This window comes from Centroberyx gerrardi, chromosome 2, assembly GCF_048128805.1.
Source record: "Centroberyx gerrardi isolate f3 chromosome 2, fCenGer3.hap1.cur.20231027, whole genome shotgun sequence".
Lineage (NCBI taxonomy): Eukaryota > Metazoa > Chordata > Actinopteri > Beryciformes > Berycidae > Centroberyx > Centroberyx gerrardi.
In genome coordinates this window covers 10,712,656-10,735,891 of record NC_135998.1, presented here as the reverse complement: position 1 = coordinate 10,735,891, position 23,236 = coordinate 10,712,656, and the positions used below count along the sequence as shown (strand labels likewise).

The following is a 23,236-nucleotide window of genomic DNA, read 5'->3' as shown; positions in this document are numbered from 1 at the left end:
GGCTCTCTATAAGCAACAGAAACTGGACCAATGTAAATTGACAAATTGAGGAACCATTCACAGTGAACGGTCAGTCAGCAAAGAAGATAAGAGTAATCTGGCTTTACTTTGTTTGTGCTTTATTTTGCAATTTAGAAATGTTTCCAATTAAAAGAATCTAGTTTGAACGTTTGTCCTTGTTTTTGTTTTGTTTTATTGTCTTTTATAATGTTGAACTGCTTCTGGTACTACTCCTTATTTGCTTCTGTAAAATATCAGCAAAGTAACAATAGATTTGCTTGAGTGTGACATTCTAGCACTCTTTCCACCATTGTTCCTTTCCTGCTTCCATTTCCTTCCCTGGCTCCTACTTACACTTCTCTGTCATATGTGATCACTGTGGACACCTGAATGTTCAAGGCATCTCTTGTCCAGACACTGTGACTTTGACCCTTGAACTCCTTATATATATATACATATATTATAATGTTGGTAATCTGAGAATATAAGATGCTCTGGTGCTGCTGCTCCACTGCAGCTGGTGGGGATTCAGTGTCTTGCTCAAGGACACTTCAGCAGGACGGACGCTTGGGGGTCACGGGAGATCAAAATGGGACGTTCTGCTTGCAGGAAAGTCTCTCTAACCGCCAGGCCGCTCTGCTTCCTTAAATACTGGCGTACTGAGAGTGAGTTGCGTTCTGTCCTTCAGTTAGCATACCAGACCACAGCGCTGTCTGAGAATAGCCGTGTGGAAGGCCCCCTCAGGACCAAGATGGAGGGTGGCGGTGGGCTTGGGTGTCACCGGTGGTTATGGGAGAGGAGAGAAGGTCATAGAAAACCATTGACATCTAAGGCCGTGCTCACCAGAAACCTCTTTTTACAGCCTTGGCTTTTATTTTTTTCTTCTTCATTGTTCACAATGCTCCCTGACAGCGTTGAGAGGTGAGTGCAGGAAGTTCAAAAATATTTCACCTTTCAGCAGAAAGTGTGCTGCACTCCAGGTTTCAATAGGCCATAGCAACAGCGAGAGCCAAGACCAACGCAAATCTGTGTAGAGCTACTGGCTTAAAAAAAAAAAAAAACAGAAGTGCCATCCATGCTGGATATCTGAGATTTCCATCAAGAGAAAGTAGCATTTCCTCTCAAACGTCAGCAATACACTTTGGCTTAATTGTATCTTATTACCATTGATAAAACAGAGGATTGCTACATTTGGCCAGTTGTTGTTTTGGAACGGTCTGTTCTTGACCTTTTCTTGTCAGTTTCCCAGCGTCTAGAGGATGACACAATCTCACTGCTCTGATAGTGAGCTGTGAAGCTTTCTGCAACAGATTGGTGAAAAGGCAAAGTCACTGGAGAAGGGGAGGGAGGGAGAGAGAGAGAGAGAGAGAGAGAGAGAGACAGAGAGAGAGAGGGAGGGAGGGAGGGAGGGAAAGAAACAGTGAGAGAGATTGAGACAGAGAGAGACACATATTGAGAGATTTAAACAGACAGAAAGAGGAGAGAGAAAGCAGAGAGAGCAAAAGAGTGTATACGAGAGTTTTTTGGCCGGGATCCCAAAAGCATCGCACATTGCCGCAAGATGAATCGAAGCTGTTTCTCTTTTTTTTCAGTTTGTGAATTACCTCCAGATTATAGAGAAACAGCTGTTCACCCACTTCTCTCTGGTGAGGCTGAGTGATTATGCATGTTCAAGTGACAGCCAATACAATATCTACCGCTTGTTGACAGTTGTTCTCCTTCAGTTCAAGTCATGGGAAGACAAAGCCGTCATGCCTTTTTTGATTTGCTTTCCATTTCACAAACTGTCACTCGTTGGCATAATAATTATTACAAATCAGACACAATGATTACAACGACAAAGAAATATTTATTAAATCTTTTTTTTTTTTTTTTTTTTTTTTAGTTAGTCATAGCTGCTCCAACACGTGTATTTACAAACAATGGCCTTTTTGTAGAAAATTCTAGTGAGGAATTGAGCATGAAAGAGGGACATTAGAATAGCCTAGAGAAAAAGGAGGGAGACACAATGAATAGATGAGTATCCTGGGGCATGGGAGAGGAACGAGGGTGGGGGATGGGACTGATATAGGCACAAGGTACAGTTTCTACAATGTTACACTTAAAAAATATGTGCACTTTTTGACACATCCGTGCATCTAGCTTGGGACGACACAAACGCATTACACATCATGTGTCACTAGTGACACATATCGTTGCTAATAATATTTGTGTTGAAAAGTAACAAAAACCCGTCCCAATGCTAGATGCATCGACGTGTTGAAAAGGGACACATCCTTTTTAAGAGTGTACAGAGGATGTAGAATGGACACTGCGGACTTGGAACAAGCATCTTGGGCAAGGATAAATAGGTAACCAGGGACGCAGTGGTGTTAGCTTCGGGCTACATGGTACCAGAAGAAGAAGAAGTGTCCTCATAACAAACTCCCTGCCCACCTTGCAGCACTACTTGTTCAAAAAACAACATGGAACATCATATTCAACATGGAAAAATTGACTCAAGTTACCCCAATTTCTTCTGCTGCCACAAACAAACACATTGCAATCAAGCTTCTATACAAATAATAGTCATTGCATCTCCTGAATTCAGCTCATACAACATTACGGTGCTTGCTACTTGTAGCTTGGCTTGAAAACAGTTGAAGGTGAAGATTAGCGGAGACCACAAACAAAAACAAACCAAGTACAAGGACTCAAAAACATTCCGCACCTAAAAAGACGTTTTGGATGCATACAATACTAAGTACAAGACTGGTAAAAAGAGGAGGGAAATGGGAGGTTTATTTTTCTGGTTCTTGAGATGGGCATGGAAATACATCACTTCTTTCCTCAGGCCCTTTAAATCGCACACTTGATTGTAACCCAGCCCCAACTGCATGTTTGATATGTGCCGAGTTTGCACAAAAATGTTTCACTGCACAAACAGTATCTCGGATTTACAGATAGGGTGCAATGTTGATCCTGTTTTGTTTTGTTTTTTTTCATATAAAAGACATAGAAAATGAAATAAAGCATTTTTTATATCAAACATCGACTTTTTTCTCGCTAAGAACATTAATAATGTGTCTCAGTTAAATCGCCCTTCAAAAGAGGTGTGAAAAAAACTATCTAACACTGTATGTTACATAGACTAATTGTTGGATACACAGTATCCACAAAACTAACTGATTTGTATTTCCCATTGTGGCATGGCTGGAGTCAATGATTTTCAGTGACAGTGGATTTCTACTGTCTGCTGTTGTGGTTAGGCAGAACTCCAATGAGCAGCTACAGGTAGTAAGGTGTTTTTTCAGCGAAACACTGTTAGGGTTGTCTTTCATTTGGCAGTGAGTGAATGTTAAGGTACTGGTGTTGCCGAGAGTGATGGGTGGAAAGGATACGTTTACCGTACGGTCCTGCGTTTTTGAAAAGAACATTGCTATTGATCCCAGCAGGAGCGCTACAAAGCTTCACAGCTCTCCCTCCTTCTCTTTCTCTCTCTCTCAGGTCCACTAGTGGTAGAGTTTCAGTTTGCCGCGGGTGAACAGGACACCTCTCTCTCTCTCTCTCTCTCCCCTTGCTTTTTTCCATCTCTGTTGGTGGTCGATTCTTTCATTCCAGAAATAACCAGTATGAGGCTGCCCCCAGTATATGGTCTGTACTGACGCCACTTTACACAACATCAAAGAGGGCAAACGAAATCACATCCAACCCGCCCCCACTACCACGGGGAAACCTGCTCGCCAACTTGGTCACTGTCTGAATCATCGCTAGCCACAGAAAAGTTGTGCTGCTGTATTTGGGGAACGACACCCCGATCAAAACGACTAAAATCAAATTGCTCTAACTCAACGTTAGGCATGGACACATCCCTGAATTTTGTAGGAAATTTGCCTCTATATACAATAATTGTAATCGTGTTATGACAGTGATTCACAAAAGCAATAGTGGATAGTAACACAGACCGACTTATACAATGTGTGTCATTCATTATGACAAATTCGAAAACACAAATACAAATATTCTACGATTTCTACACCCTGATAGCACATCAGACGTTTTCCTGGACTGGTTAAAACAATTAAAACGATCCACTTAATTCAGCGCTCAATCGATATAGACATGGATATTGTACTCGGTGTACTGTATGATTGTATCAAATGAACCCTGCGTAATATGAGCTAACTAAATGGAAAACTGTGGTGAAGTGTGTTTTTTTTTTATTGCCTTCCTACTGAAGTTACAGAGACTAAACCGGAACAGAAAAAGCACAAGGACTTCACAATAAATAGGAAAATACATTTGCCTGGCAAAATACCATATCAACTTCTACACTCCTCTCAAATATTTTACACCCGTGTTGGCTGCTACACTTGAATTACGTGATTCATTAAAAAAAAAATACATTAATCGATCATTAAATCGCCCCTATCCAGACACAAAGTACTAAAAGATGAGTGCTTCTTTTAATTTTCTTTCTCTCTCCTCTCAAGAGGGGTCCACCATGCAAAGTCTCTGAGACATCAAATCCAACTCCTTTCACCTGAGAGGAAGTTTAACTCATCAAAGGCCCGCCCCATCCCCTCGGCAACAGGGTCTCCTAGCAACAATTGCCCTTCTTTTTCCTTCCCATGGGCCCGTACGTGTGTAATCATCGTCATTAATGGGTTTTTTTTGTGTGTTATAGCTAATGCCTGATCACATCAGTCCCAAAACTTGTCCATACTCTCACAGTCTTCCATTGTAATGTAAAGACTGGATCATATTACATGTTAGGGTCATGTGATGTTTCTGATGCCTTGAACACAGAATCTGTTTAGACTTAATCTGTGTAAACTTTAGAGGGATCCTGCTGTGCTTCTCTGCTGTTCGAGTACTGATTGTGTGTGTGTGTGTGTGTGTGTGTGTGTTTACTGTGTGTGTTTAGGAGCATGTATGTGCGCATGTCTTTGACAGAAATAAATGTTTAATATCTGCACACTGCGAATGGTAGCGGGGCGTAGAGGTACGGTAAGACACCCTGCCTAACTCAGCGGGACACCCTGACCATCAGCGTCCACCGGAAAGTTAAGAATCACACTAATTGGCATTTGACTTTCCAATGTCACAAACAAAGAAGGCTTCCCCGCACAGAAGTCCCTCTCTCTCTTTCGCCCGAGAGAGATTGTCATTGTTTTTTAAAAGTGCTCCTTTGGGGGGAGGGGGTTGCAGGGTTGGGGCGCCTGTGGTCCAATCAGGACAGTCCATTCCTGGAAATTCCTCAGCACCGGGCGCTATAAAGACAAGATGGCCGCCAGGAGGAGGAGGGCAGAGCTGAGCAGAAGGATGGAAGTCTGGCGCCGTCCCGCGGAGTTCACGTCTCCTCGAGAAGGCTCGGCGGACTCGTGACTGGTGTCGTCTGCGTGGAGCGATTGGTGGGACGAGAAGAAAAAAAAAAAAAAAAATGATGATAGGAATCAAAAGGAGTGGAAGTATCATCATTCACATGCAACAACCGAAACATTAATATGTGAAATGGAGTAGTGGTTTTTGTCATTATATCAATTTTCTCTGTGAGTGACGGTCCATTCTGTTAGAACAATGAGGAAATCAGGCTCTGTGAGGAGGATCGTTTGTTAGGCTCCGGCACACGCATGCATGCTTGTAGGCACAAATAAATGAACACATGCACATACACACACACACACACACACGCACACAAACAGATACAAACAAAAACCTACAAAGATACAAACAACTACTGTATATAGACACAGAGATACAAATACTCTCACACTACAAGCAGCTTGGCAGCACGTACACACACACACACACACACACACACACACACACACACACACACACCCATTATGTACTGTACAGTCCTACAAACCTCTAGGTTCTAGGGAATTGTGGATTCTCTCATCAAAATCAACCCCTTCTTGCACGTTCCCAGAGTTTTTCACACAATTGTCTGCAAAAAAAAAAAAAAAAGAAGAAAGACAAGATGTGATGATTGCAGCAGCCGAACGTCATTCACTAGAAAGCCTGATCACAAGCTAGGTTTAGACTAGAATGGAAAAGAGGAGAATAAAAGGAATAGACAAAACAGTAAATTCCCCGCACTCACTTGCAGGCCTGACGAACACTTTCAGTCGAAGGCAGCTTCTTTTCCCCCTGTCATCGATGGTGGAGGCTGTGAAAACATCGCATAGCATTAGGAACAAAACACTTTACGTACACATTTTCCACTTCAAAATCCCCACACTTGATCCACACATTAATTTCTTGACTGCATTATAGGTCGTATCACTCAATAGCTGAAGATTATTCTTCACATCGACAATATGATAATATGCAGTTATACACGTATCACATTATTTTCATACTTTTCCAGATGTTTTGTGCAATTCCAAAACTTTTCAACACGTGGGAATTATCAAATTCATTTTGAATACTTTAACAGACTTTTGTAGGATTCCTATTTCATTCTAAACACACTGGAACCAGGAATATTCTGTGTAGCTCTAATTGATCTAATTTTCACTTTCTGTCCAAGCTATAAAGTCAAAAGTCATTATACATTCGAAACTGAATCATATATTTTTAAAGTAAGGGATAGGCATAAATGAGATGGCTTGGCTAGAAAGTAAAAACCCATTTTCACACTGTATATATATACTTTCACACTGTATCCAGTGACAAAAACATTTACTTGGTTCCTCCTACCCTGTCACATTGTGCCTTGGTATAATATGCATCTGTGTGGATGAATTACTAATGCAAATCCCCACCAGAAACACAAATGTATATTGGCTACTGAGTGAGAGAAACATGCAACTCAAGTTTCCATCAGCTTCAAATAAAACAATCACCTGCCTCTACAGTTTCTATTGGATTCCATCAGACCTGGGTCAAATCATTATTTGAAATACATCTCAAAGTTTGTTTTAGTCAACCTGAAGTGCCAGGTGGGTGGGGTTTGACCTTTTAGTACAATTCTTGTTGGGTAGGCAACAGTATTTTGGCAGCTTTCAGACAACATTCTCTGATTGGATGAATTTGGCCTGGTGCTACGTATCAATACATGTGACAAACTCCACCCATCTGGCCCTTAGAGCAGGGGAAAACGAACGCTGCAAAACAAAAAAAAGTATTTGCAAATACTATTTGACGCAGGTCTGGATTCAAGTCCACATTTGCAACTCAAACTTTGATTGGTTGAATACTACAGACAGATCAGCTAGGGTTGTGAGGGTTAGGCTACATTAAAACTGTAAACTTTTACAGATTGCTGTTTATGTGGTTGAAATTGTAATCAGCATCATAACCAACTGGAAAACCTCAGCTTTTACCAAGTGTGTCATCTAATTATTTGGTTACTTTGTGGTTACTTTGCCTCAAGCAGATGAGCAATTTATTTAATTTTACAGAAACTTCAATAACATGAAGTAACATTGTCATCACCACCATGTCAAACAGTACTTCAGTGTATAAAACGACATGTCAATAATCTCACAGTCTAAAGACCTTTCCCCTCTGAGTAGCAATCCAGCAATAATCCAGCCAGTCACCAGTAATCCAGAATCTAGTCAGGCCAATAGCTATAAATGACTACAGTTACAAATTTTTCTAATCATATTTCTGCAATCCCATTACATGTAATCCATCACTTCCCAACATCCACCGGCTCAGGTCGATAAACTGCCTTCATTCACACAACAGCTCCTGACTAGAAACCACCAATCTGACAAGGCCGACTACTTTTTCATCAGAGGTATTCCACTCTTTTTTTTTAATCTCCTTTAAAATACTATTCTGTTTAGAGAGTTTAGCTTGTCTTCTGAACTTTCCCCTCATCCTGGTGTATGAGTGTATCTTTATATGTAACAAAACAAAAGTCAGTGTCACTCCCATGTTTCTATTTCTGTCTCTAATTTGGAGACAGGCAGTCATTTCTGGAGACGTGTGGCATTCTATTATATTCACCTACGAATCTCATTTCCCGTGGTTCCTTGATTGTGAAAGACAGATAAAAAAAAAAAAAACACAATAACATTAATTTCTGTTGTGATTGTTTTGTAGAGCTAACAAAACCAATTAGTTTTCAAGTAGCGCTGGTCACTAAGTTGCTAATAGAGCGCTGAGGACGTCTCCAGCTGTGACGAGCGACTCGCAGCGTTTTTTGCTTGCATTACTTTTTTTTTTTTTTTGCAAGAATACTTTTTTCTCTCGGTCTTCTCTACCCCACAATAGATTTCCTCTCTTTCCCAGAGTTCTCTTTGTGGGCCCCTATACCCTGACCTCTGTCATTTCCTGTTGCCTGCCAAGTCGCTCAAACTGCTCTTAATCTGACCACACACACACACACACACACACACACACACACACACTCGCACACACAACCTTCGGAGCATGTGTGAAGGATAGAATGAGCAAGAGAAAATGTGGTGATTGTGTCTGTTGTAAGTATGTGTTCGTGCCTGTATGTGTGTGTGTGTGTGTGTGTGTGTGTGTGTGTGTGTATGTATTTGAGGTTTGTGCATCTGTGTCAGTTTGTATATGGACGCTCCCAAATCCTTTCGCCCAGATACTCCACCGCCAGATTGATTCTGGCACAGCGGTAAATTCCTGATAAAAGTGAGCCTTGTCAGTATTTCCACCGGCGTCGGCGTCGTCGACGGCGACCCAGGCTCTCATTTCAAAAGGCAACTTATCAGATGCCAGGTGGCTACGACGCAAGATAAAAATCGTCTTTGGAACTCCGTGATGAGAGTTATATTGGAGCTGAGGCGTCAGAGGGGGAAATAAAACGAGGGGGAAAGGGTGTCAATCACAACGCTTCTGTCTGTGTCAGCGGGTATCGAGTAACTTACCTCACACTCCTACAGTGGCTGGAGACAGACGGAGAACTCTCTCTCTCTCTCTCTCTCTCTCTCTGCCTTGGCCATTGCTGACTCTCTCTCTGCCTATCTCTCTCCATCTTTCTCTCTCTCTTTCTCTGTCTATCTCTCTCCCTCTTTCTCTCTCTCTTTCTCTGTCTATCTCTCCCTCTTTCTCTCTCTCTTTCTATGTGTCACTCTTTCAATTCAATTCAATTCAAGGTGCTTTATTGGCATGAAATACAAAAGTATTTACTGCCAACAAATTCAAATTCAAACAGTATTCAAACTTAAATATACAATTGATATGTCATCATAATTAACAATCCACCAGTCTCTTTCTCTCTATCCTATGTCTCTCTCTCTTACTCTTTCTCGCTCTACCTCTCTCTCTAACATGTATCTCTCTTATCTCACTTTCTTTCTCTCTCTACTGTGTCACTGTCTTTCTCTCTCGTCTCTTTCTCTCTCTCTTTCATCTCACTTTCTGTCTCTCTCTCTACAATGTGTCATTCTCTCTCTCTCTCTTTCCCATCTCTCTCTCTTTCTCTCTCTCTACCATGTGTCATTCTGTCTCTCTCTCTCCCATCTCTCTCTCTACCATGTGTCATTCTGTCTCTCTCTCTTTCCCATCTCTCTCTTTTTCTCTCTCTCCACCACGTGTCACTCTGTCTCTCTCTCTCTTTCCCATCTCTCTTTCTCTACCATCTCACACCATCTCTCTCTCTTTCCCAGCTCTCTCTCTTTCTCTCTCACTACCATGTGTCACTCTCTTTCTTTCTCTCCCATCCCTCTATCTCTCTTTACCATGTGTCATTCTCTCTTTCTCTCTCTCCCATCTCTCTTTCTCTGTCTCTCTCTCTCTCTCTCTCCCTCTCTCTCTCTCTCCCCATACGACCCCCACCCCCACTCCCCCGCCACATCTTACAGATGCAGGAGCCTCCATATACAAACTTACACAGATGCAAACACACACACACAATCACCAAACTCTCCCTCTTTCTCTGGTCTGCCAATGGGGTCAAAGTCTGGGCAACAGCAGCCGCACGCCGCTTCACCCCTGCGCCGCCTGCAACACTAGATGCAGCATTAGTCAGGTCAGCCGGCGCACTGAAGGAGACTCTCAGCTCAGAGTGACGACAGGGTAGTAAACCTCCAAGTCACACTCACACACTGTACACACTCGTACATACAGTCATGTGTTACAGGCCTTGTGATCGCTGTGATCGTGATCGCACATTCTGCGCCGGCGTCTCACGAGGAGAAACACACATGCACAAACTACAGACACACGCACACAGAGACACACACATACTCTCTCACTCAAACGCACGCACACACACACACATGCGCAGACATCACAGATCACCAAACCGGCTCAGATGCCATGTAACCCAAGGCTTTGGTGTGACTGTGAGGCGAATTAGAGAGAGCTCGATATAAATACCACGGGATCAGATGTTTTGCTTGTGATGATCAGTTTATCTTTGGGAACAAAGCCCTTCGTCTTTACCTCAGCCACGAGAAGCTAAAGGGAAACTGTAGGGGCACTGTGCTGGCCGGGGTTCATGTCATTATCGATGTAGATCTGGGCCGGGTGTATGGCGCGGGACCTGGGCTTTTGAAGCAGGAGGGCTTTACAGGGAGACAGTCACCTCTCTCACACAGGGAGAGCCAGACTCTCAACTGTCTCCTCAGAAAATTGGATTTCTATCCCCCGAGATTAGGATCAGGCTTCCCCCTCTCTAGTCACAGCTCTATTAGAAAAACATGCAGCCCTCTAAGGCCACGAGAAGCCCACAGTTCAGACCCAGTCGTCGTCTCTGTGACCTTTGACCTTCTAGGACCGCCACACCACTGATCCCACCAGGATGGCTTCCTGCAGGCGTCTGCCTGCCAGACGGACAGGCCCGCAGCCAACTGCAGGTGTCATCTATTTGACTTGGACCCGCCCCCTCTTCCCTCTGCCCGGGGGGAATGACTATCACCACAGAGGAGGACAAAGGAGTGTCTGTCTCCAGTGAGACAGGCAGACATCAACCCCCCCCCCGAATATGTCACTTATACATGGGCAGTTAACACATTCCCCAGCCGTATTGCATGTACGACACTGGTATTAACTATCAACTATTGTGGCCCTTTTGTTGGATCAGACACGTTGTCAACATGCAATTTGACACTGATAGTGCTGATAACAGAACGTGTTTTACTGTAATGCAACCAGCAATTCTGGATCTTGATATTGCTGTTGGGCAAAAACACAGATTTATCTAAAAAGTGTATTTATTCAGGTACAAAGACAATAATGCTCATTTTCTCACTGACAATCATGTGAGCTTTAAGGGCTCAAGGGTCACAATGAAAATGACCATGTAAGCTTTCAGTTAAAACAAGATAAAGAAACCATAGTGATATGGGGACAAAAGTTTAAACTATGTTAATCGGTCTTGCTACAGGTCCTTTGTATGTTGCCCAAGGTGCCACTTTTGTTATTTCATCCTGTGCTCAGATCCTGTGGTCTTACGAAAAAAGAGTCTTTGGTGAACAAGGATCTAATGGATGAGTCATGACTCTGAGTCATGGAGAGACAGTCCATATGGCCTAGGACTGCTCAAGGCCATATGGACCGCCTCTCTGCCCCTCTCTCCGTCTCTTTATCCCTCTCTCTCGCTGCATGTTCACTACTGAAAGTGCATACTTCACAATCTATCATCGAAGCCTATGAGAGCATCATGTTGACTCAATTTCACACTAAGAGCCTGCCAACTAAAACATTTAAAGGGCCATTAATTAATCTAACACTTTTACCGACCTATCGGCAACCAAAGAATTACAACAAGAATTGATCTTTGGCACAGCTAACGGTGGACTAATTTACACAAATAATAAAGTCACATTTTCATGACAGAGACGAGTAAGCTAGCTAATTAGAGCAGAGATCCAACAGGAACGTTTTAGTGAAGAGGCAAAATATCACCAAGCAAAATACTGTAATAATAATACAGCTTTGTCATTTGCTTGAGAACAACTCAAGAACAACTCACTCACTTGTAGCACCATCCTCCATCGTTTAGCGGTTGAAAATGCGTGTGTGTGTGTGTGAGTGTGTGAGTGACTGTGTCGAGGGGTTGAGAGTGTCTTGAAATTCCAATGGGTGGGGAGGTTGATCCATAATGGAGTATGAGCTGGAGAGTGAGTTTCAAAAGCCAGAAATCTCAGCAAAGGGCAAAGCAATCATTGATTCAGCGGTATTTTATCAATGCAGCCATTTTGTGCTATGGGACAGTAAAGATCTTACTTGTTGCAGCTTTACATCTATGACCAACTAACAGATGCCAAAGTCTAATTCAGTAGAAAAACATTGGTCAGATGAGCCGACCAAACTGCACTCTTTAATGACTGCTGACTTGTCAGGCAGCTCTCTGAATCACCTGCTGTGGGTCTGAGGCCCAAGGCTGCATAAGTTGAGATAACTCTGTAGGGGGAGTGTGGGAAAAAAAACTTTCTACCTCTTCTCCTTGGCTCTTATTTCTTATGCAGCACTTTGTTACATCTATTGTCAAGCCGCTGTGGCGCTGACCCTTGCACTTCTTTGGTTACTTGTAATACTGGTGAACTAGAGATTAAAACTTGTTCTACTGTTGCACTCTGTAAATTTCTCGGAGTAAGAGTGTCAGCTAAATGCCTAAAATGTAGCACGGAGCATGCTGTATCTTATTTAGTCTCTCTCTTCTCCCCCTGTAGGGCACTGACTTCACTTATAAAAACATGACTTCCCAGATGCTTGTTTTTCGAGAGCCTTCTCACGAGCAGGAGAAAGCTGAGCTCAGCCAGTCAGCAACAAAAGACACTTCAGAGGGGAGAGACCTCAACAGTAGAGATGTTTTGCTCCCTCTGGCACATGTTTTGGCTTGGCCCTCATTGCCAGGACTTGCAAAACAAAGTCCTTACATTGCTGTTGTTTTTTTGCATGGTCCCATACCTTGGCATCATTTGTCCTCAAATCATAGGCTTAAATCATCAAAGTATGTTGTGCTTTAACTATACAACTCTATGCTGGTGTTGGACATTTTCATGCTAAAACCCCCTATACTCACATTACATGGCCCTACAACAGCTTTATACAACTAATGAATGTAAAAGTGTGGTGGTTTTAATCTTATACAACAGGTAATTTCAGCAAAGCAATATGATTGGTGAAACTGTTTGATAATTACAGCTTGTCATGCTTTATGAAAAATGGAATTGATTACTATGGTAACTCTTGTGGTAACCAGCGAGCTAGGTAGCATTTTCCCCTGCCGTCTCCTTTTACTATTTTTACAAAATGCGTGCTACTTTGAAGAAAACTTTTCAGTCAGTACTTATACATTAGCAACCATTGTGTAATAATTCCCCAGAGGGCGTCTTTTACTGTTTATGGGTGCTACAGTGATGCAGGTACACATAGAAAAAATAAAAGTGCCGAAAATGGTTCTTCAGAGTGATGCCATAGAAGAACCATTTCTGGATCCACAAAGAACCTTTCAGACCAAGGTTCTTTAAAGAACCATTTCTGCTCTCCTTTGCTTAGACACCTGCATTGTGTTTTTGTTTATCTGCCGTTGTATAGCCTCATTTGCAATTGTACAATATACTGTATACTATGGAGGGGTTTGGTTATTTTCCACATTTATGCCATCACCCACCATCCAATGACTAAGAATTAGAACCATATATGGCTCTTTGGGATGTCAAAAGGTTCTTGAAAGGTTATTTGTGGAACCAGAACTCCTAAGAACCATTTTCAGTTCCAGTTCGCACCTTTATTTTTCTGTGAGTAGATACAAGGTGCAGCTACAGGTATGTGCATACTCACAGATATAGTAGTACTCTCTGCCGGGGCGAAACTCGAAGCCCAGGGAGAAGGGGGTGAAGAGCTGGAACTTCTCTGAGAACTTCAGCGGTCCGTTAGGTGAAAGCGGCCGGTTGCACTCCCAGCGTTTGAAGCCCTTGGCGGTGTGGTCGCAGGAACTGTAGCCATCGTAGTTCACCATGTAGAGGACGTAGCGCTCGGCCCGCTCGTCAGAGACGGGGTCCATGTAGTGCGGACAGTAGACATCAAGGTAGTCGTTTATGCATACGTCGATGTGGTAATCGCCCCGGTAAAACCTGAGAAAGACAGAGAGAAAACAGAGACGTTGTGAGGATTCAGTCAGAGCCGTTTGGGTTGTGAAACCTATCTGCAGAATCCATGAAATAAAATCATGTTTGGTTTAATACAATGAGCACCAATGGAGAACATGACCACTTGTTCTCATGCACTTAGATTCAATTACCTTCATTGTCAACAATGAGGAAAGTTGCTTTGTGTGCAGTCAGCAAATATACCCAGATGATTAATCTAATATTGGGTAGATGATCGAATCGAATAGAAATGTATCAGTTTAGGTGCAACGATAATTCCCACAGTGTTGTCTGCTTTCAATCATACAAGACCTTTCGTGAGCTTGGACTTTTTTTTGTTTTAACAAATTTAGTTATCCACATATTCATGATCTTTGAATGTTACTTTATACTTGTCTGGTGTTATTTTATTAAAGAGAACAGAAAAGAACTAAGAAAAAAATGACATTTTGTGGTTAAATATTTAAAAAAATAGAAAGTACATAACACAGTACATGCCAGATGGGATGTCAAATCTTTGATGCTCAATGTCTCAGAAATGCAGTCCATGCAGACTTTTTTAAGCTTTATTTACCCAATGGAATATTTGCTGAGCATGTTTGCTTCTTCAGCAGTTTTTCCCTTTTTCACATTCAACATGTTGGCAGCTCCTCTGAGGCAGTGCTTTGCTCAAGGGCACCTCAGCAGTAGCTGTTAAGACGGAAGAGCGTTACTCATTCACTTGTTCGGGGAGTCTGTGACCTTTCCGCTGTTGCCACCCCATATAGTCGTCTCCTAAGACTTATGATTACTTCAAGAGCTGATGACAAGGGATTATTCTTTGGGTATCATAGCAGGGCCATAGACTTGAGGCTAGAGGAAAAGTTACCAGATGTGCTCTGACTGTCAAGAGACACTGAAGACAGGCATGCCGCGAGTCTACGAAAGACACATCTAGGGTACTGCTCTTCTGGTTTTGTTTACAGGATCTCATCATGTCATTCTCAATCACCGCAGTCGTCTTGTGAGACTCCCCATCTCAATCCCCAAGCAACACACCCACCCCAAAGAAATCTCTCATGACACACGCTAGTCAGTCCTAAGCCATATATCAATGTTAGTGCTCGGCAACGATGACTTATGCTGGTGCTGAAATTAAAGTCCCCTAGCGCTACAGGGCTAATCCCCTGGTTAGCATGTGCCTTTAGCAGCTTTAAGAGGATCCCTCCAAAGAATGAGATTTTCATTAGTCCAATATGACAAGCTGATGTAGGAGCCCCTTGTGGAATCTGTAAGTCTGGGAAAATAAGGCCCGTTCTCAAGCCTCCCCTTGAAACAGCCCCAAGATTTTTCGCCTGTTGTTTACTGTAAACCGAGTGGACAGGAGAGAAAAAAAAGAAGCACAGCAGCGAGATATGCCAGGTATTCATTCCTGGGGAGAGTGATTGGAAACACATATTCCCATAGGCGCCATATAAGGTTGCATTTCTGAAGCTTTTAGCGGAGACAGATTAGGCTTGGACGGCCGGCCGGTCATGTCTCTATAGCCGCTAATGGCCCGCGGTTCAGTATCACTGACATACTGCGGATGTCTTCAATACTCCACCTCTGTTCATTGACACAGTGTGGGCCGTTAGGGGAGACAGGCCAGGGACCGTGTTGGAGCATGCAGCAAGCTGATGATCTGATACGGGTGAACTCAACGGAGCGCCGTGGGGGGCTTCACCCTGAGGAACCGGGACCCGCTGGCCATGGATCAGATATTATGCCTAGCCCCGCTCCTTGCCAGGGGAGAGGGGAGTAATACTGAGCTGATCTGAGGCCAGGTGAGAGAGGGTTGGGGGTGGGTGGGTGGGTGGGGGGGGGGGGGGGGGGTTGTGTGGGAGAGCAGAGCAGCTGTTGCCACTGACACGTACATGTTCGGGCTTTGGGAGGCGTGAGCAGCATAAAGGGTGGTGTGTGCTCGCTGTGGCCTGCTGGGGGTATCAGGTTGTCATTATACAGATTGTAAATGTGCTGCAGGATTAGTGGCCGTCCTACTGGGTTTGCAGGGGCCGCAGATGAGTGTGTGCGTGTGAGTGCGTGTGTCTATGTGTGTGTCTATGTGTGTGTGTGTGTGTGTGATAGAGGGTGTGTGGGTGTCTTGTGTCATCGTCAGCCAAATTCTCGTCTTTTTCTCTCTCTAATTATAGACTGGTCAAATGTGAAACCAAAGGCCTTGTTTTCTCTCCTTTTTTTCTCATGCTCCAGCACCAGCAGAGTGCTTTGGCTCCAGGCAGACACAGCATGGCCTCCCTCAGCCTCAGTTTCAGAGCCAATCACTGATACCATGACTAACAGGGGTCAACCGGCTCCACAGTATCATTTCCTCAGCCAGCAGCACTGTGGGATAGCCTGCTTTGTCCTTCCATGTCTCTGCTAAGCCGTAAATGCTACTTTCAACCCTGCAAGTGTCAGTGGCTGTTTTCTGCTGTCAATCAAAACGGACCCAGGACTAACCACTAAGATTAACAGGGATTAAGCAGAGGAGTTTCTAACGAATGCCTCTCTGGCAGAAAGGTAGAAAACAGTTTGTGAAAGTGACAACGTGGTGAACTTTGTGTCACAAGTGGGAAATCGCAGCGAGGAGGCAGTGTACGCATATAAGTCTTGACTAGGTGCTTGATACAAAAGGAAAGACGATGAAATACCTGCTAGAAGTGTGAAAAAAAATGATCATGTTGCCCTTCTGTGTTTCCCACATGGAAGTTATAAGAAGGTTTTTGGGTGTCAGTAGTAAAACATTGATAGAGACTGGGTTATAAACAGATGGTTTGACTCTGATGAAAGCGTAGTCGTGTCGAAACCTTAGTGCTCGCACCGACTAAATAAAATTTGAACTATCCCTGTGCTCCAGTGCCTTATTTGGGTAAACTGCCAAGAGACTTTCTTCTGCTGATCTGTCCCACTCTGAGAAAACCTTCATTCAGTCACTGGGCTATAAACATTAGGCATTAAAGGCAGTCTTCAGCACAAGGGTTTCTTCATTTCATTACCAACGAGATTTATTCATCTGTTTTTTTTTCTTTCTAAATCGCTTTGTTGTTATAGGCTATTTAGTGAGTCATTAAGCTTTCACCAAGCTGATCAAGGCAATTTCAACAAGTTGTGTTTTTCTTCTTGTGTTGCTTTGAGCAGTAAAACACAGAGGCAATGAAAACTGATTGGGGGTGTAGTACTTTATAGCAGGGGGCAAAAAGATTGATCAGACATTGGCAAAAGACAACAACATGATTCAGTAGGTCAATGTGTTATTCATGTGTCATAATGAGCCAGTCAGGTTACAAATTGAAAACAACAGCACCTAAATCCTAAATCCATTTGTCTTTGGGATTAATGGTTCCTGATTGGCTAAATTACTCACAGCCAGTTAGAGGGGCTTATCAATGAATCAGGAACTGGAGCTCTTAACAAAGCACACTACTATGGATAATCCCTCTATTCACTCTCTCTCTCTCCCTCTCGTTTCTTTCTTTATCCCCATCTGTTCTCTGTTTCTCTCTTTTGGCCTGGCACAGGTAGGGTATGGGAAAGACAGTAAAGAGAGGAAGAAAAAGAGAGAGTTTGGTGATGTTGGATGTGTGTGTGTAGAAAGATAGAAAGAAATATAAAGAAAAGAGAAGAGAAGAGAAGAGAAGAGAAGAGAAGAAAAAGATAAAGCTGTCCTGTTGTTTTCTCAAACCCATGAATAAAGTTTGGGTCAGACCTGGGGCAGCTTCCCAGGGTTGCGGAACAAAAGGCAGAAAAGACGAGATACTTTCACTCCACAGAACCACATGAAGCTTCTTCTGTCCTTTACGGGCCGACACAAAATCTCCTCACAACACATGGAAACGACAAAACAACCCTCAGATAAAAAAAGATTCCACTCAACCGTTGTACTGCGGTATCTCTCAGCGTTTCCTTTGAAAAGACAAGGGCATCGCAAAAAAGCACAGATCCCTCAAATTTACTGTCCCACTAAAAAATCGGTGTGTGCTCCCATCTCTCCTTTAACCAACTTTTTGCACAACACACTATTGAAATGTGTGCAGTTCCTCTTAATGTCCTCTAGGGGGAACTCTTTATGGGACCAAAGGGTAATCCATCTCCGGTCATTTGGCCTGGGGCGGTGATGTCACCAGATGGGGTCTATCTGTCCCGTTGTTTCTCTGCCCTCGGGGCAGGGAGGTCTCGATCGCCCTCCACCTGTCCCATCATTCATAGCTCTGCCGCTGGGAAGCTGTGGCACATCTAGCCAAGTTAAAGCCATTATTACCTTGTTGGCTAATTATATACACACATCTGTCCATGAACATACACACACACACACACACACACATACAGACAGATGCATGCAACCACACACACTTGCACATGCTCACACACATCCATGCATTGGTACACACATAATGTGTCTGCCAAGGGTTCAGTCAGACTGGGCGTTGACAGCAAAAAGAGATGGGAAAAAGGAGGCCGTAAAATATAGACAGTTCTCTGTTTCTTTTTTTTCCCTGTGAATTTTGCTGGGAACAAAAACGAGGGGAGGTGAGTAATTGGCCTCAGATTGAAAACACATTGCTGTTTGTGGGAAGTTACCTCAGACGCTTAAAAAACACCAAAAAATAAGAGACCTGAGTGTAGAGAGAGAAAGAGAGACAGAGAGACATGAACAATGAGAATGGACTAATTATCCGCCTCTACAGCTGCAACCATGCTGTATGGCACGCTGCACGAATGCACATAGCCATAGAATATTTAATGTTAACTGTATCATGTAAAGCGATACATATAATCTGCTCTCCACAGTATGTACTGTACTGTTCCTTTGCACTGCATGTGAGGTCCCGCTGTCATTATACCTTGTGTGCCAGTCTGTACTGTGAAACACTGGCGGTTGTCAACATGTCTCGTCTCCACCAGTGTAACCAAGGCAAATTCCTAAGCTTTTCAAAATAACGTCGATAGATTCAAGGCAATTCTTGGAAATGGATAATTTTGTCAGTGTACAAGCCGAGTGAGACACGCGATTCTCCCCTCCATTATATGAGCGACACTCGGACGAGGCTCTACCGCAGGTTAATTACTGACAATGCTATTCTGGTGTCAGGGGGGCAAAGCAGCAGCATGATGTGAGTGTCAGTCAACACACACACACACACACACACACGCACGCGCACACACACACCCACACACACACACAGCAGGGTTCTGTCATTCAGTCAGTGTTAAACCCCACGGGGCTGACAGACCAAAGCCATAAACCCCCTGTTCCAAAGTGGGTTGTTCAGGTTGCCATGGCGCTAGTTTACAACAACACAATGTTCCGACCACAGAATCTCTGCTTTTTACAAATGCATAGTGTTCATACTACACGGTATACACATGCATGCACGCATATGCATGTCGGCAAACACACAAACACACATACACACATACACACACACTCCCCTACCACCTCCAATGCCACATAACTCCAAGGGGCCCCGACTTGGCCCTGTTAAAATAACCCCACTAAAAATGTCACACTCAGCACCTGCACCTGCCTGGCGGCAAGTGTGCAGTCCTGCCCAATCAATCCACAGGATCCACCTACAGTGCACTACCCATACATATGACTGCATAAAACTATTAGTGAATAGGTACAATGTTAATAGAGAACCAAAGCAGACAGCTAGTTTGGTATCATCCGGCTAGCTGTAATGACGTGCTTGTATCTAGACACCAAGAACACGAGCTTCATTTAAGTAAATGACATATCAGTGAGTGAGCAATGATTTTATGCATTTTTTTGCAGAAATGCTCAAGGTACATTCAACAGTACAAATCTGTGTACCATGAATACCCAGAATACAATGAATAAATACTATAATTCTGGCCAAAGAAGACATTCAGGTGCCATCACCTGGTTTACGAATGTTGACTCACTACTAAAGTCAGCCCACTTAAAATATTGTGATTTTTACCAATCGTGTTCTTTAAAATAAAACAATCAAATTGTTCCTTGAGACTGTGGCCTTATAGAGTAGCTTGTGCAAAACACACAGACAGTGCAATCTCTAAAAGTGAATCATTCTACAGTGATTGTAAATCCCTGGATGCCATCCGTCAGACTAGCTGCTCCAATAGGCTGGGCTGATATTGATCTGACACCTAACACTCTGAGCTGGGGTCAGAGGTTAGTGACAGCCCATTATTCAGCATGAGTCCCAGTATTTGGTCAGTGTCTGAGCCAGGTGACAGGAGTGACCCCGGGGTCGTCCATCTTGGGAGCTGCTGAGGGATGGAAGGTGAAGTTTAAAAAGCCAGTAAAAAGCCAATTGCCTAAGAAATACTGTTCCGCTCTCCACTACCTTTTCCTTTCCCCCTGTGAATTGCATGCCCATCTTCCACATCTTCCTGCTCTACTTGCACCTTACCTCCTTGTTTCTAAAATAAAAACTACCATTCCTCGCTGGCTCTTCACCTGATCAGTCTAGGAATACAGGCCTAGCTCACATCCATTTTCTGGACGCTGTGATTTTTTTAGCCTTACACTTTTCCTTCTCATTGGTTGCTTGTAATGTTTGAAATCTAGGAAGCTTTCTGTACTGTTTCACTCATAGCAAGTTGCTCTGGATATCAGTGTCAGCTAAATAAAAAGTGGATCAATGAGCAGTGGTGGAAAGAGTAACAGAATGTCCTACTCAAGCAGAAATATTGTTACTTTGCTGATATTGTAAGTAGAAGTAAAAGCACTTTTAAAATGTATTCAGAGTAAAAGTTACTGAGTTACTTAGACAGTAACTCTGTAGAAAGTAACAAAAGTTAGTTTTTAGACCCTAAAAGGATGAGAGGACAGAGTTCAAATTAGATTATTTTAATTAGAAAATTTGGAAATTAGACAATAAAGTGCACAAAGTAAATCCAGATTACTCTTCTGTTCACTGTGAACGGCTCCACAATTGGCTAATTCATGATTGTCCAGTTTGCTTATGGAGAGCCTAAAAAAATCTGTACTATATAATGGATGTGATTTAAAATGTAGTGAAGTACAATACTTCAGCAAAAACATACTTAAGTAAAAGTAAAATTACTGACTTTAAAAAATACTCAAAAAGTACAAGTACACAAAAAAGCTACTCAATTACAGTTACGGGAGTAAATGTAATTAGTTACCTCCACCCTTGTCAATAAGTTAATAGAGAGTCCTTAAACTGAGGCAGAAATAAAGACAGATACAGTGCGTAAACATATATACACACATATATGTATGGGACACACATGGGCAACCACACACACACAAACACAGACAGACACAGACACACAAACACAGACACACAAATACTGACACACACTAGCCCAAGCAGCAGTGACTTCTACAGGAAGGGCCCACCTGAAGCGTGTTTGACTAACATGGCCCTGATCCCCGCTCGGCAGGGCTGAGGCTCTGACCCCTGACCTCCCACCCCAGGGGCGATCCGAACCCCCCGTGCTGCCCTATCACTTTACTGCACCCCAGGGAGCAGCAGCCCGGCCTGCCCCGGGCCGAACACACTCTGAACCCAATACCAGGGGGAGGGGATGGTGGTGAGAGAGGAACCCACAACGTCTGGACTCAATCACCCGCCCATGACAAGCCAGCAGAGCCCTCACACACACACACACACTCACACAAACACACACACATGCACACAATACACATATGCACACACCAAACACACCAGCAGTTATCCACCAGTGAGGTCTCACACACATCAAAGTGCGCTGGAATTGATGTGGTTGAGTAATAGGCGTTCTGTGGGGAGCTGGTAAAATACTAAAAACTCATGCTTGGAATATTTGTTGTGTTCAAGGTTCTGAGAAGAGAGAGGGGGAGAGAGAGAGGGGGGGGGGGGATTGTATTCAAGGTTTGGAGAGGAGAGAGAGGGAGAGAGAGAGAGAGGGAGACAGAAAAGTGGCAGGGTGAAAGCGGGAATGGAAGAGGATTAGTGAGAAAAATGTGAAAGAAGTAGCCAAAAAAGATGCGAGAAAAATTGAGGGGTGAGAAAGAGGCAAAAGGGGGAGCTGGAGAGAGAGAGAGAGCACATCCTTGATTTAGATCTCCCATAGCTCCTGTAAAAGAACTGGGCAGTCTGTGTGCGTCTGTGTCTCTGTGTGGGTGGGTGTGTATGCGTGTTTGGGTCTGAACGCAAGTGGCTGTGAGAGAGAGAGAGCGGCGGGAGCGCCACTTAGGAGGCACGACTGTCCCCTTCACGGCCCGCGGCAGGCCCAGAAAAAACAGCACATGTAACATCATGTAACGGCTAAACATAGAGCGCCCTCCGAGTGCCCCGCATGCCAGCGCCAAGCCGAACCACCTGGTCCGCTCAATCTCACCCTGCAGGGCCCCTCTCCTCGCCCCTAACACCCGTAACCCCCCCCCGCACCACCCCCGTCCGCCCGCCCGCCCCTCTTCCCTGTCCCCTTGACACAGAATGTCTGTCAAACCCTCTTCCATCAGAACCAGAGAGTGTCTCAGATTGACAAATACCACCTTAAGAGAGGCCCGGCTCGGATTCACACACGCCGCCTTTAGAAGTCCCTGGGCTCAGATTCACACGCTGCTCCACCTTAAGAGGCAATATTTCATATTCACACCGTCTGTAACATTCCGGTGTCAACTCCAGTGCAGGACATATTCCTCATTCACATATTCAACATCGCCGCACAAGTACAGCGTGTGAGCTAACAGCCCTTCTTTTGGGACTTTCAATGGGCACATTTCAATGCATATAAAATGGTATCCCACAGCTAAATCGCATAAATGGGCCTGTGAGGTGCTCAGAGATTTGAAAAGCACATGTGCATACGCGTGCGCAGACACACTCACACATAGGCAGCAGGAGCTAACAGGTTAGAGAGGCGGCCTTATGACTGGAAGGTTGCTGGTTTGAATCCCTGACTGGCTTAGGACAACATGGAGCCTTGGAAGGAGAATGACAAACTCTTTCTTCCTAAACAACTAGAGCCAAAGAGTATGTGGCAATATGACATTTGCACGCTGCCACATGTACTTTTACTCTTTTACCTCTAATCTTTATATCTGTTTATTTGTTTTTATGTGGTATGTCTTTTTTTTTATGTCTTTTTTATGAGGCACGTGAAAGACAATTTTCATGCTTGTGATAGACAATAAAGCTTTCTGAATCTGAATCAAGATGCCCTTCAGTGGGGCAATTAATCCGCAATTGCTGCAGTGGAGTTGCTCAACA

The 23,236-nt window shown here is 43.7% G+C and overlaps 1 protein-coding gene across 1 annotated transcript in view; it reads right to left on the bottom strand.

Annotated features, from left to right (window-relative positions):
• Positions 1–1,882: 1,882 nt before the first annotated feature.
• The window catches only part of LOC139923120 (ephrin-A5b-like), a 62,742-nt gene continuing 41,388 nt past the window's right edge, over positions 1,883–23,236 (bottom strand). The window contains exons 2-5 of the mRNA XM_071913839.2: positions 13,699–13,991; positions 6,089–6,154; positions 5,852–5,932; positions 1,883–5,377 (exon numbers count right to left, since the gene is read on the bottom strand). Of these exons, the coding sequence (XP_071769940.1) occupies positions 5,253–5,377; positions 5,852–5,932; positions 6,089–6,154; positions 13,699–13,991 (565 nt within the window). The 3' untranslated portion in view covers positions 1,883–5,252. The remainder of the gene's footprint in view (positions 5,378–5,851; positions 5,933–6,088; positions 6,155–13,698; positions 13,992–23,236) is intronic.